This window comes from Gymnoscopelus braueri (assembly GCF_963280865.1).
Source record: "Gymnoscopelus braueri genome assembly, chromosome: 1".
NCBI classification, from domain to species: domain Eukaryota; kingdom Metazoa; phylum Chordata; class Actinopteri; order Myctophiformes; family Myctophidae; genus Gymnoscopelus; species Gymnoscopelus braueri.
In genome coordinates, this window is record NC_137603.1 from 2,656,694 (window position 1) to 2,675,669 (window position 18,976).

At 43.2% G+C, this 18,976-nt stretch overlaps 1 protein-coding gene across 2 annotated transcripts in view; it reads left to right on the forward strand.

Annotated features, from left to right (window-relative positions):
- Positions 1-16,881, forward strand: part of cttn (cortactin) — a 42,983-nt gene extending 26,102 nt beyond the window's left edge. Inside the window, exons 10-16 of one of the 2 annotated variants that reach the window (XM_080454215.1) lie at positions 2,522-2,632; positions 6,031-6,086; positions 9,321-9,390; positions 13,199-13,473; positions 14,282-14,390; positions 16,160-16,231; positions 16,601-16,881. In XM_080454215.1, coding sequence (XP_080310341.1) covers positions 2,522-2,632; positions 6,031-6,086; positions 9,321-9,390; positions 13,199-13,473; positions 14,282-14,390; positions 16,160-16,231; positions 16,601-16,737 — 830 coding nt within the window. In that variant the 3' untranslated portion in view covers positions 16,738-16,881. The remainder of the gene's footprint in view (positions 1-2,521; positions 2,633-6,030; positions 6,087-9,320; positions 9,391-13,198; positions 13,474-14,281; positions 14,391-16,159; positions 16,232-16,600) is intronic. The other variant, XM_080454216.1, reaches the window with a different exon arrangement.
- Positions 16,882-18,976: the final 2,095 nt, after the last annotated feature.

Sequence of the window (18,976 nt, forward strand, 5' to 3'; positions counted from 1 at the left end):
CGAAAACAAATGGGGGTAGCGTGCTTTGGGGCGAGACTTTCGGTTACCCCAGTCAGACGTCGCCGCAGCTTGCGAGTGAACAGATTATGTCTGTGTGTGGAGTAATTAAACACCACAAACTACACAGACTACGTTCACACTAACACCATGGAGCGAATTAGAAGCACTTTATAAGAAATCTAACACTTAAGTTGATTTAACGTTAGTGCATGTGTTATATTGTTGGACATTCATCATGGCAGGTTATAATATGGGCTTTTGACAGCCCCTCTTCGCCGGCACAGCGTTCAGGTCCGCCGTATCGGCCCGTTCCGACCCACTTTCACCCCCGAGTACCTGCCAGGCGAGTACAGGTGATGGCCCCATGAAGACAAAGCCAGACATTTGCATTTATATGTACGAGGGTCGATTCACTGGATGTGTCTCCGCGACGGACGATGAGCCAATTGCTCAAGGCAGCAGCAGCCCACGACGCATCTATTGTTCTGGGGGGAGGGGGTTGATTTCTTTCTTTTTCATTCGAAATTACCATTGGGCTATTGGGTCACCCCTATTACTGCTTTTAATTACTTCATTTTAATTGCTTGTGATTAGGTCATCAGTAGCTTAACAAGTAGGCCAACTCAAAATGGAAGAGAAATGAATACACACACAAAAATAAACTGTTAACCCCGTTAATTGCAAAGAATTAGAAAATACTTCTGTTGAATGTTTGTGATTAATGGCACATAGACGAAGTAGGCCTTTATAAAATATGATATTTTGATATACATTAGACCACAGACCCCCAATTCATGATGTTTACACTGTAAAACCCTCAGTGTAGAAATGGAACCAAACAGAAACGGTTCCATTTGTACACTCTCAAGAGTTACAGACCGGTAAGGGTCCATTTTGGACCCGCGGAGGGACCCCAGACCCCACCTTGAGAACCAGTGATCTAAACTGTTATTCTCAAACTTGATAAAAGCTGAGCTTTGCGTAGATGAGCCTGGCCCGCAGAGACAGGTTTCCTGTTGTACGTTTGGTGAACGAGGTTCACTGCCTTTCACTTCCTCTCGTCTCCCAGGCTATGGGTTTGATGTGGTCACACTGTGGGTGGTTGGAGGCTGATAACTTCCTTGTTGTGGTGGAGGAACACAAACACATGAGCCCCCCCCCCCAGGCTCACTCTACAGGAAGTTAATGTAGCACATGGCTCACTGCTGTGACAATGCAGCCTTTTTGATGTGGAGCAGTGGCGTACCCACTGTAGAGGTACCCAACTAAGATCTCGCCTCCCCTAAAAAAAAAGAAAAAAAAAGAAAAGGTGTCATTGCATGCAAAGTCACGCATCCAACAAGCTTTCAACTGAGCAGATTGGACCTTCTGTTCCAGAGATAATGGACAAAACATCTTGAAAACGGCCACTTTAGCCGGTTTTCGATTGAGTTGAACTTTTTTTTTGGGGGGGGGGGGGGGGGGCTGCCCTATATGTAAATCCTGGGAACGCCACTGATGTGGAGCCACTTCAAATGGAACTTCAAACTCATTCACTGCCAGGCTTATTTCAAACTTGTGAAAATGTGATTTTTTTTCTCCGTTTACATTTTAACATTGAAGTGGATGGAGCATTAACTTTTTGAAAATCGTTTTCTCCTAGTTCCTTTGAGATAAAAAAAAAAAAAAAAAAAAAAAACCCACGTCAAAAGACGTCATTGGCACTAATGGCACACTGAAAACGGCCGTCAAAAGACGTCATTGGCACTCAATGAGTTTTAACAACCAATGAACACTGTGTGTCAAAGTGTAACAGACAACCTCGTCTTGGCAAGGAAGGGGTTAGGAGACAACAAGGAGACGTTAAAGCTACACTACGTAACTCTTTCCTGTTCTTACCTTGGATTTGAACCCGGGCCTTTACTTTCCTTCCCACTTATTTAAATCTGTTAACAACAGTGCCGACACCAATGCTGGACGTATACTTTATTGATCAGAGTCTCCCATGGATCTATACCCCTTAACTCCAAATATCCTTGCTGTAGATAGCTGATCCACGAGCTAGAACGAGTGGTTCAAGTGGCTAAAAGAACGTTGCGGTCTAGTTGGCTAAAGAACGCCCCCCCCCTGCCCCCCCCCCCTCCTCCAGCCTGATGTCAGAGGTTCCCTGCTTTGACACCAACCGTTTCGTAGGGCCGGTTATTAGCAGAGAAACGGTAGTTATTATTAGGTGGACATACACAGACCTGGGCGTGGTTTGGAGGGACGACTAACCTCAGCATAGCTGAAGAAGACGGGAAGATATGGACTCTATGTAGAAGGTTGTGCCGCTGATGGCTGCCTGTACCGAGATCTCATACTCTTTGTTTCTACGTCTTGTCTCTCTATGTCTGAGTCATAGCAGGCATCTGTCTGTATATGTCTGTTTTTATACAGTATATGTGTGTCTGTCTCTACGTATATGTGTATATATCTATGTGTGTCTGTCTCTACGTATATGTGTATATATCTATGTGTGTGTATATGTCTTGTTATGTTTCAGATTATAAGCGTGGGTTTGGAGGGCAGTACGGGGTAGACGTGGAGAAACGGGACCAGTGTGCTCTGGGTTATGAACACAAGGAGAGCTTGGCCAAGCATGAGTCTCAGAAAGGCACAGAATACACAACTCCCACCTCCCTCCTCCCCCAACCACTGACCCCCACACACACACACATACACACACACACACACACACACACACACACACACACACGTGTCTCGCCCCCCCCCCTCCCCCCTCCACCTTCGCAGCACCGACCGATGAAGTGTTCCATCAGCAGTGAGGTCAAAGCCACGCTGCTGACTGTGTATTGTGAGGGTTTTACGACAAATCTGTCGCAGATCTCAGATGGAAGATCTACAAGCTCATAGCTTGGCACCAAGTGCCGCGCTATGAGCTTGTAGATCTGCTATTTTTTGTTTTCATCGTGGGAGATTTGTGCAAATCTTTGAATATATATATATATATATATATTTTTTTTTAAAGCAAACATTAGTAACTCAAATCTTTTCTTCTGCGAATTCTACAAATGTCTAATTTTTTTCGAAAAACGTATGTCGCTGTATGAGTGGTTCTCAAACTTTTTCCATGTCAAGGACCCCCAAAATGATATGTATTTGGCCGCGGACCCCCATCATCTATCAAAATACGTTGTTCCAGGGACCCCCCCCAGAAGCACAGATCGGAGTTTAAAATGTTCGTCTTAAAACATATATTCAAAGATTTCCACAAACTTAGTCCGATTATTTTTTTAAATAGCAGATCTACAAGCTCATAGCGCGGCACTCGCGCTTGAAGATCTGCTGTTTTTTGAATAGCCCGAAGAAAGAAAAAAAAATGACACAGATTCGTTCCCGGTCTTAATGGGTTAATAATCAGCCCTCAAACTTTAAAGCCACCAAAACGTTGTGCAGATAGAAGGTCTGGCTACCAGATTGGTCATGTTCCTAAAAGATATGGAACCAATCCAGCCAGTGAATTAGCATATTAAACATGACAACATGAAAATACAGTATTATGAACTTATGGCCTGTGCTGCTATGGTGTTTGTTTATACATCCCCTCTCTCCCTGATTGTTCTTTTTACACTATATTATTTATATCACGCTGATTGGAATGTTCCACTTTGCTCCTTTCTTATCATCCTATACCAACCACTGTTTGTTTTTTTTGGGGAGGGGGAAGGCGATGTAGGCAATATAGTGCCAGAGTTAATATTATAAAATGTATTTATTAGTGATGGCTCTAAAATATCAAAAATAGGAATTGAAAAAATCCCCAAAAAGGTAGCACATCCAAAATGTCTAATCAATGGAGGACAAAGTACTCACGTTTCCACTTTTTACATTGGCACACACCAGTAAAGGAACGCTCTATAATAGGGATGCACCGAATATTAGGCCGCCGAATATATTCGGCCGAATATGGCCAAAAAAAGCATATTTGGTATTCAGCCGAATAGATTTTAACGCCAAATACCGAATGTATATATATTTTATAACTGATCTCAATATGGACCCATAGTGATTATACGTTTTGCCATAATCATGTAGCTCTACAACAGAGGCACAGCCATGACAGCAATGGTTTTTAGACGTATATATATATTTTTTTTTTAAATAAGCATATTCGGCCATTCGGTTATTCGGCCAACTGTTTCCTATGTTCGGTATTCGGTTTCGGCCAAGAATTTCCCATTCGGTGCATCCCTACTCTATAACATGTTTTGTCTGCCTGTAGGCAGAAGACGTGTAAGAGTGTGAGCTATGATTAGTCAATTTGTTCTGTGGCCTTAAGCCAGATTTATACTTTCTTTGTTGTGCACCAGTAGGCGTGCACCGAAAATAGCCAATCTACAATCCCACAATGAGTGAGCTGTGAGCTTGTAGATCGGCTATTTTTCGGCACGCAGCCAAGTGTGAATAAAGTCTTATGTTTTGAATCCCCAAGGAGCCAGAGCTCGTTATGAAAATGTAGGATTGATCCTTACATGTCCTAGTGGTACATTTATATTTCTATATAATGTATAAATATATTATAACAATATCGCCTAGCCCCCCCCCCCCCCCCCCGCCTCCCAGCGCTGCCATGATGCTGTATCTTTGCTTCGTTGGTTGTTTTGTGCATGAATGGCTGTTTTATAGCCAGCGCACATCGTGTGGAAGATAAAGATTTACCGATATCAGTTTTTCCTTCCCGATACCCCCCCCCCCACACACACACACACACACACACACACACACACACACACACACACACTAGTGGTGGGAAAAAACGTTCATTTCATTGAACGAACAATTTTGTTCACGTTCACCGCAATGATTCGTTCAAATGATTCGTTCACGTTCTCGTTCAGTAGCGCTATTTTCTAGTGTTTAAAATGTACTCGAGTAAAAGTACAAAAGTATTGACATCAAAAGTAGTACCAAAAGTAAAAGTAAAAGTACTAACATTTGAAAATAGCCGATCTACAAGCTCCCAACGCGTCGCGATGCGACACGTTGTGAGCTTGTAGATCTGCTATTTTCAAATAGCCTATAGGTATAAAATAGGGGCTAAAGTGGTTAATGTATGTTTCATAATGTGTGTAAAACACCATCGCGGGAACGGTTTTTTTTTTTTACGTCGCACGTGAACGTAGCGGTGTCAGAAAGTGAACGAGCTCGTTCACGTTCGCGGCAAATGAACTGGTTCTTTAGAACGAATCGATCATGAACGACACACACACACACACACTCACTGCTGACCCACAGACCTGTTCTGTTGCAAACATAATAAACACAATTGAATGTGTCTGACCCCGCCCACAGAACGGTTGTGATTGCAGATGGCCGCCGCATGGCTCAGTGTCTGTCTGACCAACGCTCTCCTCTTCTGAGTCCTCCTGCTGTTTGATATGGTCTTGTCTTGTGGTTATGTTGTCTGTTATGTTGTTTTTGTGCTGCTTTTTTTCTCCTCTCGTTGTTTCCGTTCCATAACCTGTTCCGGTCAGCTCTGCCCAAACCACAGCATCCGTTTGTCTGAACTTCTGCAGACCTGAAACGGGTTTTGAACCCAGAAGGTTCACCACCGTCTCAAATCCCTTCACCTCTGAAATCGTTGCCGTCGGGTAGAAACCGTGTACGTCCGAAAACCCTTTTGAATACATTTGAAAAAGATCTACAAGATGCGACACGTTGTGAGCTTGTAGATCTGCTATTTTCACAACTTTTGTGTGACACTTTGGTTGATGAAGAAGAGGGGCATTAATTTACGAGAAAAAATCATAAGTTGGAATATGGAGATAAAAGGTTTTTGCCTGACAGCAACAATATACCAGAGGCAGAGCATTGTTTTCTTCCACAGAACAGACTAGGTGTCTGTTTGGTCTGTTCATATACGTATAAGCTCAGATAGAAGCTTAGATTGAAGGTCTGTTTATAAAGAAGCTCAGATAGAAGCAGACTGTGGTTGAGCTTCTCCACATCAGGACCTTTTATTCATCTTATTTATTTATGTTCTGTTTTCAGATTATTCCCACGGATTTGGAGGGAAATTTGGGGTCCAGAAAGACAGGATGGATAAGGTACGGTGTGTGTGTGTGTGTGTGTGTGTGTGTGTGTGTGTGTGTGTGCTACAGTAGCTAGCTAGAGTTCTCAACGGGCCGGAAAATGAAGGTCTGATCAATTACCATAACTTTATGCCCGATAACACAGAGAAGGTGTCATTATGTGCTCAATGTCCTCAAAGTCACGCATCCAACAAGCTTCGGACTGAGCAGATTGTACCTTATGTTCCAGAGATAATGGCCAAAACATCTTGAAAACGTCCGCCTTCGTAGATTTGATGTTTGAGTTTTGGGCCATTTCTTTAATAACTCGGGCTAGGAAGGTCGTACGGCGACAAACCAGATACCTGAGTAAAAGTTCACTTTGAGCTGCATCCAACTCATTCACTGCCATTTCCGTCTGCTTTACCGTTCGGTCGCTACGGGCAGTTGAAATCTCTTTTTTTGGGGGATAGTAAATTATTATTTTATTATTTTCTCTCTGGTTCTGCAGTTCTGCAGTAAAGCTTGCATCCTCATGAGCTACTCTACAAAAACCATTGCTATAGAGTGTTTGTTCAGTAACAGTTTTAAATAGCTCTATATTGTGATAGTACTCATTGCTATAGAGTGTTTGTTCAGTAACAGTGTTAAATAGCTCTATATTGTGATAGTACTCATTGCTATAGAGTGTTTGTTCAGTAAAAGGAGTCTCCATGTCTCTCCAGCTCTTTATTAAACAGAAAATGCATTTTCAGTGCTCTCTCCTGATTGGCTTAAATGTGACTGAATACAATGAGACCTTCCCCAAGTCGATTTTGTGGAAACAGAGTAAAAATGAGAATTTAGCTTCGTTTTTTTTTTTTGTGTTTTTCTTTTTTTTTTCATATTAAAACAGTTCGAATGTTAAAGAAGGTTTCTATTGCAAAATATAGTCGTGGGAGAATCATTAAATGGTTACATTTGTAGGGCAAAGTAGTCTCTACTAGGCTGCTTAGAGCGAGTCTCTGTGTTACTTTGCGTGTGGAGAGGGGGGTGGAGAAATACTCTGCCGAGATTTGCATAGAGTGGTTTCGATTGGTCCTGGCTAGGCTTTGTTCTCCGGTTTCTCTCTCTAGTACAGCCCCCAAAGTACAACGTGTTTCTGTTAGTAAACAGCAAGGCTTTCAACTCCACAAAACCGTCTTTGTTTTGGTCAGTAGCGAAAGTGTATTATTATTATTATGTTTTACTAAAGACGAGCAGCCTGCGCTACCGCGGGTGTGAGGAGAAAGGAACGACAGTACCATAACGTTAAGGAGAACTCCTTCTAACGCTAATCAGCTCTCCTGTCCTCTTTCCCTGTATTAGCACCGACTCATACTCCGAAAAACAGCAGATCTACAAGCTCACAACGGGTCACGTCTGGACGCGTTGTGAGCTTGTAGATCTGCTGTTTTCAGCGCGCGACACCGTCGTGCATAAGGAGCATAGATGAGGCTTTGACCAGTGTTGCCAAATCCGTTTATTATAAGCGACTTTGGTATTGTTTTTCTGTAAAGTAGATTGTACATATTGAGGGGCAAGAGGGGTCCTCTTGGCATGAAAATCTTTGGGAAAACATAAAACAATATTAGACAGTATTTAATATTAGACAGTTTGATTGACCTGCCCTAGTTGCTTATGTTGGCCTTATTTTTATAGACCTGGCTGCTTGTTTCTCTCCAGCAGAATCTGGCAACACTGGCTACGGCTAATAATAACGCTAGCTCCGTCTGTGATAACAGAGCCTGCTCCGGTCTGAACCATGCTCTCTGACTGGACGGTGGACAGAACTTTCTGTTACAGTAAAATCCATCTAAAAGTACCACCACACAACTGAAAAGTATCGCGACTATGACCACAAGTTAGAAACTCAAAGTGGTTATAACTTTGAGGCACAGCTGTTAACAATGCGATGTTAATACCAGCGGCCGTCATTGTTTTGGTATCGGGTAAAAGTATCGGGAGCTTTACTTTTAATGTACTGTTTCACTGTACATTTAGAAATGTAAAAGCAGGTCTGTCTTGTCAAGTGTGTTTCTAGTGTTGACAGCTAACCTACTGTCACTCCTGTAGGGGAGTGGTTAGGGGTGGGGGAGTGATTAGGGGTGGGGTTGAGTACCTATTGTCCCTCCCATTGTCACACCCATTTCTGGCCCACTGAGGTGCTAAAATCTCTAGGATCTTTGCAGGGCAATTTCTCTGCTTTGGGGTTTAAGGTTCAACAAGATTCAAATGACCACATCTTCTTTAAATATTGTCCAATTTCAATGAATGATACATCATATGAAAGCTTATATTCTCTACTTTAATAATCTGTAAAAAAATGGAAAATGGAAAATGATCACTTGCGGCATAAACCATTGTACCCAGTCACAAATGTTTTCACCTATACCTGAAAATGTACTATATTGTGTTTACTAAAGAGCTGGAGAGACCCCTGTGACCGAACAAACGCTCTGTAGCAATGATTACTATCACAATATAGTACTTTAACCTTTTTAACAAAAAAAAATATTTTACCAAAAAATATCACTTACCCTACCTTTAAAGGGTAAGACCACTTTGGTAGAGGTTTGGGTTGTGTAGTTACCTTGCCAGTATGTAACTCCAAAGGTGGACAAGAAATCAAAAATAATTGCTCCATTGATTAGAAATTGATAATTCAAAATATGCTCCTCATTGACTTACATTGTACGGTGAAACATCTCTAAAAGTCACTCTTTTAGCACATAAATGAACCCAAACATAGCTGATTCAGACAATATAGAGCATCACCAAACCCAAACCCAGTTTGTTTTTTAAATAAAAATGTCAACTTTCTGTTGATTTTACTATTTGAAGATCTGGATCTGGATCCGGATCCGCGTATCCAGTCCGGGTTTTCTACTTATTAAAAATGGCAAAATCAACAGGAAGTTGAGATTTTTATTTAAAAAAACAAACAGTACTGGGTTTGGTGATGTTCTATATTGTCAGAATCAACTTTGTTTGCGTTCGTTTTTGTGCTAAAAGAGTGACTTTGAGAGCTGTTTTACCGTACAACGTAAGTCAATGAGGAGCATGTTTTGAATTATCAATTTCTAATCAATGGAGCAATTATTTTTTATTTCTTGCCCACCTTTGGAGTTACATCATGGCAAGGTAACTACACAACCCAAACCTCTACCAAAGTGGTCTTACCCTTTAACTCAAATGTTTAGTCAGTTGTAGTTTCTGTGATTTCATGAGTTTTCCTGACCTGTGTTGCAGAGTGCAGGGACGTTTGAGCAGGTGGACAAGCCCAGTCCAGCCTACCAGAAGACCAAGGCTGTGGAAGCTGGTGAGTGTCTCATGAAATGATTTAGAATGTTTTAACACACATCTTTTCTTCTGGGGGGGGGGGGTGGGGGGTCCCTGGCACACAACATATTCAGATGGGGTTGGTGGTCCATGGCCAAACCAGTGGCGCAGCCAGAACGCTAGTATAGGCTGTGCCTAGGCAGGAGCGGGTGGGCACGTGCGCGTTTTTCCTTACTTTATTTCGGTTTTAGGGTTAGGTTATTTAATTCTTATTTTTACCGATTTTTATTTTTTTATCAAAAATGTATTATAATTATTATTATTTTTTTATTCCCAAAAATATATTTTTTTTCAAAATCGATTGGGTGGGCCAGCTTTCTATGTGGGTGGGCCTGGGTGGGCCCCTGGGCCAAACGCATATAATTGTGGGGGTTTGAGAACTACTGGTTTAGGAGGCATTTGTAGAACCGGCCTCGGGTATAATGGGTTAATCCATACATGGGCAACTGGCGGCCCGGGGGCCACATGCGGCCCCCACCCTCACTTAATGCGGCCCTCAGGTTAATATCAGAATAGTGATTATATTATTGATTTCAGCTGTTATGATTCATAACATGCAAACATGACCCGCTTTAATTACTTCAGTCTGTTATGAAATACAGCACTGAGCGCACTGGCCAATACAAACTAATAGGCGAGTATAGAATAGTGTTATTCTATTGTCTTTTTTTTATGTCCAATGTATTTGTGTTTAAGTTCATAAAGTTAACATAAGTAACTAAATGCATTTCAAATTAAATAAAAATGATAATTTTCAGGATTCCAATTAAACTGCTCAAAAAAAGTTCGGAAACTTAACTTAACTCAATTATACCTCCCCTTTAATAATGCCAATTGGTATTGTCTTTTATATCGTTTTAATCGTTGATTAGTCACCTTTACAACGAGGTACAGCTTGTAAGGATCGGGCATTTGTGGAATGAGCAACACAGCTAAATATGAGGGTAGCGCCTCCAAAAAATGTGCCAAAATCACCCAATATGCTTCTGGTGGTAATCACTCTTGTTTTGAGCAACCTGCCAGCACACACCTGCTGAGAGGTGAGTGACTGCCTCACAGGTGAGTGACTGCCTCACAGGTGAGTGACTGGCACCTGAACATGGGTTCTGCACCTTTGTTGAGTTTGTGTTGACGCTCCAAGCAGCAACACTGACCCCATGGAAAGATGCCACGTTTGTCCCTTCAGGATAAGGCCCGTGCAACAGGGCAAGTGAAGCTGGTGTTCCGTTACGCAGATTACGCATTATTTGATGTCAGCCCTGGTACCATTTGCAGGCAGGTGTGTGACTGGCACCTGAGCATGGGCCCTGCAACTTTGACATCTGTCTTTGGTACCGTTGTGCAAATCTTGCCTGTAAATCTATGGTTCCTCAGTGAAGCAAGGGGTCTTGGGTTGTTGTCTTCCTTGTTGACTTCACCAGTCTCACAGAACTTGGTCCTAAGTTAGTAAATGGTACCAGGGCTGACACCAAATAATGCTGTCACTCTGCATAACGGAACACCAGCTTCACTTGCCCTATTTTTCACGGGCCTTATCCTGAAGGGACAAACGTGGCATCTTTCCATGGGGGCAGTGTTGCTGCTTGGAGCATAAACACAAACTCAACAAAGTTGCAGAACCCATGTTCAGGTGCCAGTCACACACCTGTGAGGCAGTCACACACCTGTGAGGCAGTCACTCACCTGTGAGGCAGTCACTCACCTGTGAGGCAGTCACTCACCTGTGAGGCAGTCACTCACCTGTGAGGCAGTCACACACCTGTGAGGCAGTCACTCACCTGTGAGGCAGTCACACACCTGTGAGGCAGTCACTCACCTGTGAGGCAGTCACTCACCTGTGAGGCAGTCACACACCTGTGAGGCAGTCACACACCTGTGAGGCAGTCACTCACCTGTGAGGCAGTCACTCACCTGTGAGGCAGTCACACACCTGTGAGGCAGTCACTCACCTGTGAGGCAGTCACACACCTGTGAGGCAGTCACTCACCTGTGAGGCAGTCACACACCTGTGAGGCAGTCACACACCTGTGAGGCAGTCACACACCTGTGAGGCAGACACACACCTGTGAGGCAGTCACTCACCTGTGAGGCAGTCACTCACCTGTGAGGCAGTCACTCACCTGTGAGGCAGTCACTCACCTGTGAGGCAGTCACACACCTGTGAGGCAGTCACTCACCTGTGAGGCAGTCACTCACCTGTGAGGCAGTCACTCACCTGTGAGGCAGTCACTCACCTGTGAGGCAGTCACACACCTGTGAGGCAGTCACTCACCTGTGAGGCAGTCACACACCTGTGAGGCAGTCACTCACCTGTGAGGCAGTCACACACCTGTGAGGCAGTCACTCACCTGTGAGGCAGTCACTCACCTGTGAGGCAGTCACACACCTGTGAGGCAGTCACTCACCTGTGAGGCAGTCACTCACCTGTGAGGCAGTCACTCACCTGTGAGGCAGTCACTCACCTGTGAGGCAGTCACTCACCTGTGAGGAAGTCACTCACCTGTGAGGCAGTCACACACCTGTGAGGCAGTCACTCACCTGTGAGGCAGTCACACACCTCTCAGCAGGTGTGTGCTGGCAGGTTGCTCAAAACAAGAGCGATTACCAACCAGAAGCATATTGGGTGATTTTGGCACATTTTTTGGAGGCGCTACCCACACGTTTAGCTGTGTTGCTCATTCCACGAATGCCCAATCCTTACAAGCTTGTTGTAAAGGTGACTAATCAACGATTAAAATGATATACAGGGTCCCCACGGTCATGAAATTCCTGGAAATATTTTGAAAAAAAAAAAAAAAAAATCCAGTACTGGAAAAGGTTTGGAATTGATCAAAGGTCCTGGAATTTATCAAGGGTCCTGGAAAAATATTTGGCTATGCATTGTTTTTGGCTATTGATTTTTTTTAATACAAAACATTTTCATAAACATGTATAACATTACACAAAATATGTAACATAAGTAGTTTTTCGCCGAACGGGCTGTGTAACACCCCATCCGCACTGCCAGCGATGCGACGTGATGCGACGTGACGCGAAGCGAGCGGGCGATGAAATCTCATTAAAATACATGTTTTTGAATGAGACCGTCCTGACCTACCGCGAGCGACAACGAACCGTGCAACGACGTCGTCCACCCCTCCTATTTTCGCTCGCAGGGTCACTATGCCCTAATTTTGCACGAAATGTTGAATGAAATTGTACTATTTTATATTCTATGCTTTATTTTTGCTACACTGCCTATCTTTGGGCATTCTACATAGGAGTAAGAGACACATTATTGCGCTGAATGATTGTTTTATAGGCCTGGAAATTGGGCTAAATATTCTGGAAAAGTTTTGGAAAAGTTTTGGAAATTCATTGCTAAAAATGTGTGGGGACCCTGGATATAAAACACAATACCAATTGGCATATTAAAGGGGAGATATAATTGAGTTAAGTTTCCGAACTTTTCCCCCCAAAAAAAAATCTGGATTCCAATTCAAAAGTACACAAAAGTAGCAAAAGTAGCAAAAATAGCCGATCTACAAGCTCAAAACGCGTCGCAGTGCGACGCGTTTTGAGCTTGTAGATCGGCTATTTTTGCTACTTTTGTGTGACATAGAATGGTAGAGTGTGGCATTCATTTACCAAAAAAGTTTAAATACGGAGAATAAGAGGCTTCTGTACAGTATATGCATCGTTGCCCTCTGGAGTGAGTGTGGAAATATAGTGGCCCTCTACATCATAGAAGTTGCATCACCCCTGGGTTAATCTCTGTGTGTGTGTGTGCGTGTGTGTCCGTCCACCAGAGGGCAGCAGCACGGGCAGCATCAAGGCGCGCTTCGAGAACATGGGCAAGCAGAAGGAGGAGGAGGACAGGAAGCGCGCCGAGGAGGAGCGCGCCCGCCGCCAGGCCAAGGAGAGGCAGGAGCAGGAGGAGGCGCGCCGCAAGATGGAGGAGACGCCCCCCAAGGCCCCCTCCCCCGCCCCGGCCCCGGCCCCCGTCGCCGCCCCCAGCCCAAGCCCCACCCCCAGCCCCACCCCACCTGTCAGTAAGCCTGCTGAAGCTCCTCCCACACAGCAGGTGAGATACAGCGCTCTGTTTAGGCTCTATCAAAGATGGTTCATTTAGGGAGATAGACTCTTAACTCATTGACTGCCTGATATTAAAAGATTGTTTTTTATCCCCTTGCCAGCGTTTATTGCTTTTTTTAATGCCAAAACCATAAGATAATGGTTAAAGGTAGGGTAAGTGATTTTTTTTTTGGTTAAAACAAAAAGTATTTAGTTAAAGCACTATATTCTGATAGTAATCATTGCTATAGAGTGTTTGTTCAGTAACAGGAGTCTCCCCGTCTCTCCAGCTCTTTAATAAACAGAAAATACATTTTCCGGTAGGTGTCAAAATCTCAGCCAATCAGGAGAAAGTACCCATTTTTAAACTTCGTTTTTATAGTGTTCCAGTTCCAATTTTGCCTGCTCATTTCTTAGTGTCATCACTTCCAATTTCACTTGTTTAATCTGTATCCTGATTGAGTTCTCTATCCTGATTGGATAAAATTGGAAAGAGGTGGAGAGACAAGGAGACTCCTAATACTGAACAAACACTCTATAGCAATGATTACTATCACAATATAGAGCTATTTAACACTTATTTTAACCAAAGTAAATCACTTACCCTACCTTTTTAAAGTGGTAAAAATCTAAAATGACAGATGCTTTCTCGGTCTGAGTGTGAGCCTTGGGCCAAATGATTTGTCAGTGACACACACACACACACACACACACACACACACACACACACACACACACACACACACACACACACACACACACACACACACACGCGCACACATCTCAGCTGAAATGTCTCCCCCTGGTGTCCATGTCAGGAGACCGCAGTGTACGAGGCCGTGGAGGAGAACGGGGAGAAGGAGGCGGAGCCTGTGGCCCAGGAGGAGGAGCTCTACCAGAACCCAGACGAGACCGTAGCAGCGGGAGGTGAAACCACATGAACCCTAGCAGTAAACTGTAAAGTAACTAAGTACATGTACTCGAGTACTGTACTTAAGTACAATTTTGAGTTACTTTTTACTGTACTGGAGTATTTCCAATTTGCAATACTTTTACTTCTACTCCACTACATCTCAGAGGCAAATATTGTACTTTGTATCCAGTAGGAGACTCAAAGCGTCTCCTCTGAGTCTCCTACTGGATACATTATTTCCGCCGGTAATCAAATTATTGTCTCAGGAATGCGACGAAAACTAAAAAAATCTCCATGAATTCAAGGCTTCATGGGGTGTGTGATTGATATAAAATAAGTAATTTTTTGGGTGAACTATCCCTTTTTAAATTGTAACTTTATAAATGTGCAGATATATACCCTGTATATACGCTTATACTGTATGTTGGTTTGTTTACTGTTGAGTGAGAAAACAATGTTGCACATTTTAACCCTTTAAGACCAGGGAACGCATCTCTGTGCCATTTTTAGATTTCGTTGGGCTATTCAGAAATAGCAGATCTACAAGTTCATAGCGCGGCACTCGGTGCCGCGCTATGAACTTGTAGATCTGAAAATGAAATGATGCTTTCCCAGTCTTAAAGGGTTAAGACCCCCCCCCCCTCCCCTAAATAATGTGGGGACCCTCAGATCATGTTTTTTGATTGATTGAATATTTTATTAGGCAAAAAATGTAAAACAGCACAGTTACATTTAAAATACTTTGTCTAACAGGTCCGTTCATAAAAGTCCTTGCGGACTTGTTTCCAATGAGGGCCTTGGTATTCAATTCATAGACATATATAGTGGCACCACAGTTTGAATATCATTACAAAATAAACAGCAAAAAAAAATAAAAAAATAACACTATGTACAACAAAAAATTAATAAAAATAAAAAAAGGGGGGGGAAAGATATGTACAAGAACAGGGGTGGGGGGGGTCGGCTGTCTAATGGGAAAATGGTACTACCTCCTCTTTTGGCCTCCTGAAAGGTGATTTTTTTAAGGCTCTTTTAACACATTGGGTGCCAGAGGTTTATTAAAATATTATACGTTGAGTGCCTGCATTTCTTCCATCCACTTACGTTATACGTTTCGTGCCGTAGAAGCCCCGACGCGGAGGTGCATGTAAACAAAGCGTGCGTGTGAGACGGCGGAGGGTCCCGACTAACGCCTGGAACAATAACATTTCCAACGCGATCCTCCATTGCAGCGTGATCGCCGATCGGAAACGGCTCGTTTCCACCACGTTAAAAAGAAATGGAGATATTAAGCTTTTAGTCAAGGAGATAACATTGAAAACGCCGACCGGAAGGATTTTTGACATGGAGCCACATCCAGCCTCTTCTTCTCAGAAACTCCTTGGGTGATGTCAAAGTTTCGTTTTAGCGCCCCACGTGGGCCACTCGTATAAAAATAGAATTGGGTCAAAAACGGTCCGGACCGCTTATGGCACTCGATGTGTTAAATGAGCCCAGCGAACTGCATTTTTTGAGGGATGGGGTTAGACTATTCCAGTCCTGGGTGGCAGTGCTGTAGAAGGAGAATTTGCCCATGTTTGATTTATGGGTGGGTGGTACCAAATTGTTGTTAACGCTCCCTCTGGCATTGTGACTGTGGGTGTCGCTAACCTTTTTGGAGGTATTTACTCAGATATGCGGGAATAGGGGGCATATCGGGCAAATTTGCATTTACAATTTTGAAGGCCAGTCCCATAGTCCCCCATGTGACTGATCATGTGACATCATGTGTCCCTCTTTGCAGACGCTCAGCAGTATGACTATGGAGAGGAGGACGTGGGGGTGACGGCGGTAGCCCTCTACGACTACCAAGCAGGTCAGTCCACCAGTGGTGTAAAGTAACTGAGTACATTTACTCAAGTACTGTACTTAAGTGCAATGTCGAGGTATTTTAACTTTACTGGAGTATTTCCAATTGTCTATACTTTTACTTCCACTACATCTCAGAGGCAAATGTAGTACTTTTACTCCACTACAATTATTTGAAACCTTTAGTTACTAGTTACTTTGCAAATTATTGTATTATAAAACATACATTAACCACTTTAGCCCTATTTTATACCAAGGCTTCTCCTCTCCTCTGCTCTCCTCTCCTCTCCTCTCCTCTCCTCTCCTCTCCTCTTCTCTTCCTCCTAATCGTCTCCGTTTCATCCTGTTTTTTGTTTTTTCTCTTCCTTCCCTCCAGCCGGCGACGACGAGATCTCGTTCGACCCCGACGACATCATCACCAACATCGAGATGATCGACGAGGGCTGGTGGCGAGGCATGTGCCGCGGCGCCTACGGCCTCTTCCCCGCCAACTACGTGGAGGTTCGGCAGTGAGCCCCGCCCACCGCCAACTGAGAGGGAGGAGGAGGAGGAGGAGGAGGAGGAGGGGCAGATCGTCTTTTCTTCGTCAGATGCAGAAAAAGAAGAAATTTTCCACTAGAACCCCCCCCGCCCCCCCTCTCTCTCTCTCTCTCTCTCTCTCTCTCTCTCTCTCTCTCTCTCTCTCTCTCGGCCATCTCCTTAGCACCTCCCTCTCCTCTCATTTCATTGGTGCATATGGACACTGTGCTTTAGACAAGCCTCAGGTCTCTCAGCCATCATTAACCTCATTCAGACCGCCAACGCATCTGTGTGTAGTTTTTACATTTCTTTGGGCTATTTAAAAAAATGGCCCTATGAGCTTGTAGATCTGCTGTTTTTCGAAAAATCTTGAAAATGTGTGCAAATCTTTGAATATATATATTTTTTAAAGCAAACATTTTTAACTCAAATCTTTGCTTCTGTCTGGGGGGATTCTACAAATGTCTTCTAAATCAGTTTTCTTTTGAGTTAAAAAATGTATATATATATATTCAAAGATTTGCACACATTTTCACGAATTGTTTTTCAAAAATAGCCGATCTACAAGCTCATATAGCGCGGCACTCGGTGCCGCGCTATATGAGCTTGTAGATCGGCTATTTTTGATCGGCTATTTTCGAAAAACAATTCGCTTGTAGATCTGCTATTTTTAAATAGCCCAAAGTGTAACATATGGATAAAGTGGTTACAAAGATGCGTTCCCGGTCTTAATGGGTTAAAACCCTTCTCTTTCTCCCTTCCTCCTCCCCCACTGTTCTTTTAGATGCTATGTACATTTATATATCCATATATATCTATATATATATACCGGTGGTTCTCAAAAGAGTGCTTGATGGCGGGTTCCAGCAGGTTCCCCAGCCTAAATGGTTCCTAAGTTGGGGAACCAAACGAAATCCTTGTAGGGTCTATAACTCAGAGTGTACATGTTGAACCAGATGGACCCTCCTCAACGCCAGTCCCTCAAACGCCTTCTAAACCAGTAGTTCTTTCAAGATCTTTAAAAAAAAAAGAATAGCAGATGTACAAGCTCTCAGATGTGTTATCTTTTTAACACATCGAGTGCCATAAACCTAGATCTACGTCTTTTTTTCTAAATCTTTTTATTTTTGGATTTTTTTTTTATTCCACAAGGGGGCACTCTAACACAACTTAGGAATGACTCCTCGACTGTGCTAGAAGGAATGGACGGATGTGACGTCATCCCCAAAAAACATCATGTCCGTCTTGCCCCAATGATGGGATTTGGAGAAAAAAACACTTCTAGCTCTTGATTCTTTTTGTTTTGGTGAAAACCAGCCATTTTCAACGGGCGATCGCTCCAAAATGGCCGATTGGCACTCAATGTGTTAATAGCCGATCCAAAAATGACACCTTTCCCGGTTTTAATGGGTTTTAACCCAGGAGCCGCAGGTGTCAATTCTCGACTCCTAGAACAGTATCTTAGGATCTTTCAAGAGGCCAGTCCCAAGGAACCGGTTGAAGGACTGGCTCCCATTTGGATCATTTGGGTTCCATTTGTACACTCTTTGAGTTCATGGGGGTCCTTGAAACCACCGATATAGACCCGTATCAGTCAGTGTTTGTTGTATTAAAGCCACAAGGTCTTTAAAGGAGTAGTTCACCCCAAAAAATATATATTTTTTCTATCAATTATGACCTCAAACGGTCATCAAATTGTTGGCATAACAAAAACAAAAAATCTCCCTGAATTCAAGGCTTCATGGTTTGTGTAATTGATAGAAAATAAGTGATTTTTTTTTGGGTGAACTACTCCTTTAATACTCAAACAACAAAGAAAATTCCAGTAAATAAGACCAATATTTACAGTTAAGATATTTAGAACGGGGTTAGTATGGTCAGACATTGAAGATCACACACCTTAAGGTGTATATATATATATATATATATGACCACGACCAAGAGAAGAGTTCAGCACTCGGGTTTCACTGACCGATGCCTCCCTCTTAATCAGCAGCTGTTGCAATGTGTTGTGATGTCTGAGAAACATCGATATATGAGAGACGGCACAACATGTCCGTGTTGTTTTAGAGTATCAAGACCTCGTGTCTTCCTCTCACACACTGCAGAGAAAGAGAAAAGCGTGTTGTTTTTAGAGTATCAAGACCTCGTGTCTTCCTCTCACACACTGCAGAGAAAGAGAAAAGCGTGTTGTTTTTAGAGTATCAAGACCTCGTGTCTTCCTCTCACACAC